The sequence below is a fragment of the Tupaia chinensis genome, unplaced genomic scaffold, assembly GCF_000334495.1.
Source record: "Tupaia chinensis unplaced genomic scaffold, TupChi_1.0 Scaffold139431_1, whole genome shotgun sequence".
Lineage (NCBI taxonomy): Eukaryota > Metazoa > Chordata > Mammalia > Scandentia > Tupaiidae > Tupaia > Tupaia belangeri.
In genome coordinates this window covers 699867-704429 of record NW_006199316.1, presented here as the reverse complement: position 1 = coordinate 704429, position 4563 = coordinate 699867, and the positions used below count along the sequence as shown (strand labels likewise).

Here is a 4563-nt window from a genome sequence, read left to right as displayed (position 1 = left end):
GAGTAATGGAGGAGTGCAGGTCATTAGCATGTTCACCTCCTATCTTTGTCCTTGCAGGAGGATCCTTGTTAATTCTCTGACCTACATCTTAAGAAGTGCAGTGTATCCTGCTTCCTAGTGACCAGAGTGCTTTGTTGTAGAAGGAAGCATGGACACTGTAGGGTGTGGGGGGCAAATTCGTATCTCAGACTTGAGGCTTTTTCTTAGTCAGTGGTTGGGGCTTGTTGAGGTCGCTTTGCGGGATCAGCGGTTACTGCAGTGTGGATATTGGTGTGCGTTCACCAGCACTGCATCGCTTCTCCTGCTATGAAGCTGGAAGGGGAGAGAGCATTATATTTGTTCATAGTTATTGTAGCACTAGATAAAAGGACTAGACTTATTTTAGCTCTTTCTAGATAAAAGGACTAGACTTATTTTAGCTCTTATAAAGTATCTCTGAACAACTCTGAGTATAATTGTTTCTTCCTTTATAGACTGACTTTAAGACTGCTGATTCAGAGGTAAACACGGATCAAGATATTGAAAAGAATCTGGTAAGTATTAAATTGTTATTATTGTTATATGAGACCAGGAAATCTAGACATAGGATCTCAGTTGGCAAAGGTGCAGGAATCCCCTTTATAAAATTCCTGACAAAAATCCCTGACAGCTATCTTTTTCTTGATCACTTCTGGATATGAGAAGCTTAACTACCTCACAACCAGCCCATTACATTTAAAAAAAGTTGTTGAGCTAGTAGGTGGTATGATGGCTAAGGCACTGGGATGCACATGGCCAACTGCAGTTCAAGTTCAGACCTGGCAGCTTAAAAGACATGCCAGGCACTTGCACAAATGTGCCCAAAATCCTGCAAGGAGAAGGGATTCCTGGGGCATGATGTCTCACGTTCCCTCTTTCTCTCTGTCTCCCCAGCTGGCACATGTGCCCTATGGCAAAAAATCTATAAAGAAATGCCCTATGGCAAAAAATCTAAAAAGAAAAGGGGCCAGCAAGTGGCAATGTGGTTAAGGCACTGGACTCTCACATGGCTGACTGTGGTTCAAGCTGACTGTGGTTCGAGTCCTAGACCCAATCAAGCAGCTTGAAAATCATGCCAGGCACATGTGTGTGCATGCCCAAAATCCCAAGAGGAGAATGGAGGCGAGGGGATTGTGGTGAGGCCATCCCACCTGGGGGGTGATTTCGCACTCGCTCGCTCTCTCTCTCTCGGTCTCTTTTTCTGGCTAGTGCATGCACCCTATGGCAAAAACCTAAATAAAAAAAAAAGAAAAATAGTTGTTACTGTTGGATCTTCATTCTGAGATAAGGACAGAACCTTCTCTTGTAGTTCCTTTGAACTTTGTTACTTACTCATTCATTCATTTATTTATTGAGAGAGATTTTCGCTATAGGGCATGTGCTTTCCCCAGAGAGACAGAGGAACGGAAAACAAAACTCACCTCTCAGGGGTGATGGCCACGCCTCAGTCCTCTTTCCATTATCCTCTCAGGATTTTGGGCACACACACATATACACCTGGTGTGAGTTCCAAGTCTTTGGGTCCAAGACTTGAATCATGGTCAGCCATATGGGAGTCCAGCAACATAACGTTATGCCATCTGCTAGTCTCTCTACTTATTTATTTATTTTTAATTGCTAGAGAGTATATATTGTCAGCAGAGAGAGACAGAGAGGGAAAAACACCTCCTAATGGGGTGTGTTCATGCCAGAGTCCCTTCTCCATTTTCCTAACCTGTTGGGATTTAGGGCATACATACACACACACACATGTGCCCGGCATTTTATTTTTTTCTTTTTCTTTTTTTAAAAAGGTTATTTATTTTTAAAAATTTGCTATAGTGCACATGCATTCACCAGAAAGAGACAGAGACAGTGGGAAAGCAAGCCACCAGGTCTAGGATTTAAACTGTGCTTTCAGCCATATGGGATCCAGCTGCCTTAACCTCCTTGCTCTCCTTAGGCCCCAGGCCCACATTCTTTTAAAAGGCAATGAAACTAGGTAAGTGTTAAGGTTGGTGGCAGTGTAAGGGACCTGTTAATTTTTACCCTTTTGCACAATACTTGGATTTGAAGTGGTTATTTCTGGACCTATGAACCAATCTGCCACTGATGAAACAAAGTAACAGCACATGGCAACCCTCTGGCCCAGTGAGACAAAGCCAATTCCATCAAGTAATTGATGCTATCAGGTTATTTGTGTGTGCTAATAGTATGTACTTTGCCATGTCTTTCTCTGATATGGATTTTTTATCTATATCCTGCGTTATTGTAAATATGCATGGAGGTACATATGAAAGTAAAGGAAAAGAATTGAGGTTAAAAAAGAAGAGAATCCCTTTATTCACTCAAGTCATTTCTTGCTTTTATTTAAAATTTTAAATTTATGTAATCCTTTCTTTCCTGGGGTGGTGGGAGGAAGAAAGGAGAGAAAGAGAAAGACAGACTGTACCCTTGGTACCCTTGATGGGAGCCTGCCAAGCCAAATCCGAACCTGGGCTTCCCACAAGGCTCCAGTATTGTACACCACCGCCGTGCCACTGTGGCCGAGCCTCATCTGTCAGTTCTTAGACTTCATGTACCATTTCTTGTGTTAAAGTCCTCTTTCAAAGTCTTTTAAAAACCTCATATTCTCGGGACTTGTAGGTGGAGTGGTAGTTAAAGCTCTGGACTCCCACATAGTCCACCACGGTTCAAATCCTAAATCTGGTGGTTCTCTCTCTGTTGAGATACATGCCCTATGGCAAATTTTAAAAAGTAACAGTAATAAATAAAAATAAGTAATTCTGACAAAAACAAAACAAAAAACCCTCAAACTGTCAACTCAGAGATAGTGTTTTCAGGGAGTGCGAAGATCTCCTGAGGGCCACTCACAGAACCCAGGTTTAGAATCCCACAAAGACACGATGCTGAGGAACCAGCTCTCGAGGTGCCTCACTCGTGTAGTGTACCCTGAGCTGACGTCCCATCCCGAGAGTTTTCATTTCTTTAGTTGCATTTTGTTATAGGGCTCATGCATTTACCAAAGAGAAAGAGGTGAGAAATCACTCCCTGTGGGAGCTGGCCGTACCGCAGTAGAGAAAGAGGTGAGAAATCACTCCCTGTGGGGGCTGGCCGTACCGCAATCTCTTCTCCATTCTCTTCGAGAGATCCTGGGCTTGTGTGTGTAGTACCTGGCATTATTTTCAAGGTGTGGGGATCCAGCATTTTAACCTCCATGCCACTCACTGGCCTAAGACCCTTTTTTTCCTGTGTCTGTGTGTTTTAAGAATTATTTATTTAATTTCATTTACCATTAGTATTTTTCCTTTTTTTTTTTTTTTTTTTTTTGGAGAGATTTCTGCTATAGGGCGCGTGCACTCACCAGAAAGAAAGAGAGAGATATAAAGGCAGAAAGTGAGAAATCACCCTCCAGGGGGGATGGCCACACTGCAATCCCTTCTCCTCCATTCTCCTCTTGGGATCTTGGGCACGCACACACATGTGCCCGGCATGAATTTAAGCCACCGGGTCCAGGATGCCAACCGTGGTCGACTACATGGGAGTCCAGCAACATAGCCATTACACTAACTGCTGGTCCCTATTAGTATTTTTTCTTAATTTGACTAGAGAGAGGCAGAGAGGGAAAGTGAGAAAGCACACTGCCAGGTCTGGGACTCACACTACAGTCAGTCATGTGGGAGTCCAGTGCCCTAACCACTTTGCCACCTGCTGGCCCCCCAGCACCCTTTTTAAAGACGTTTATTCATTTATCTGTTTTGTTGGAGAGAGAGACAAGCACCTTTAACAGGGTCTTCATGAAGCTGTCTACTCCCGGTCTCGGTCAGCCTTGATCATGGCAGTCATGTGCTTGTCCAGTAAGCTTTGAGAGGTCCCAGGACACAAACACAGGCCCTGTCCATGGAGGGTCCCGTTGCATTACTTCTGTGCCACTATCTGACCTGTTTTTTTTTTTTTTTTTTTGCTTTAGGGTATGTGAGCTGCCAGAGACAGAGGGAAAGTGAAAAGTCACTCCCCAGGAGGAATGGCCACACTGCAGTCCCTTCTCTTCCATTCTCCTTAGGATTTTGGGTACACAGACACATGCCTAGCTTGATTTTCAAAACTCTGGGTCTTGGGACCAGCAGTTGGTGTAATGGCTATGTTGCTGGACTCCCACATAGTCGACCGTGGTTCAAGTCCCGGACCTGGTGGCTTAAACTCACGCCGGGTGCATGTGCATGTGTGCCCAAGATCTCGAGAGGAGAATGGAGGAGAAGGGATTGGGACGTGGCCATCCTCCCTGGGGGGTGATTTCTCACCTTCTTCACAACCACCCTATAGCAAAAAAAAACCTCTCAAAAAAAATTTTGGGAACCAGCAGTTAGCGTAATGGCTATGTCGCTGGACTCCCACGTAGTCGACCGCGGTTCGTGTCCTGGACCGGGTGGCTTAAAACTCATGCTGGGCGCATGTACATGCGTGCCCAAGATCCCGAGAGGAGAATGGAGGAGAAGGGATTGCGGCGTGACCATCCCCTCTGGGGCGTGATTTCTCGCTTTCTGTCTCTATGTCTCTGTCTGTCTG

The 4563-nt window shown here is 44.8% G+C and overlaps 1 protein-coding gene across 2 annotated transcripts in view; it reads left to right on the top strand.

Moving 5' to 3' along the window:
* Positions 1 to 4563, top strand: part of RNF214 (ring finger protein 214) — a 48781-nt gene that overhangs the window by 5636 nt on the left and 38582 nt on the right. For both annotated transcript variants that reach the window (XM_027765682.1, XM_027765683.1), the window contains exon 3: positions 474 to 533. In XM_027765682.1, the coding sequence (XP_027621483.1) occupies positions 474 to 533 (60 nt within the window). The remainder of the gene's footprint in view (positions 1 to 473; positions 534 to 4563) is intronic.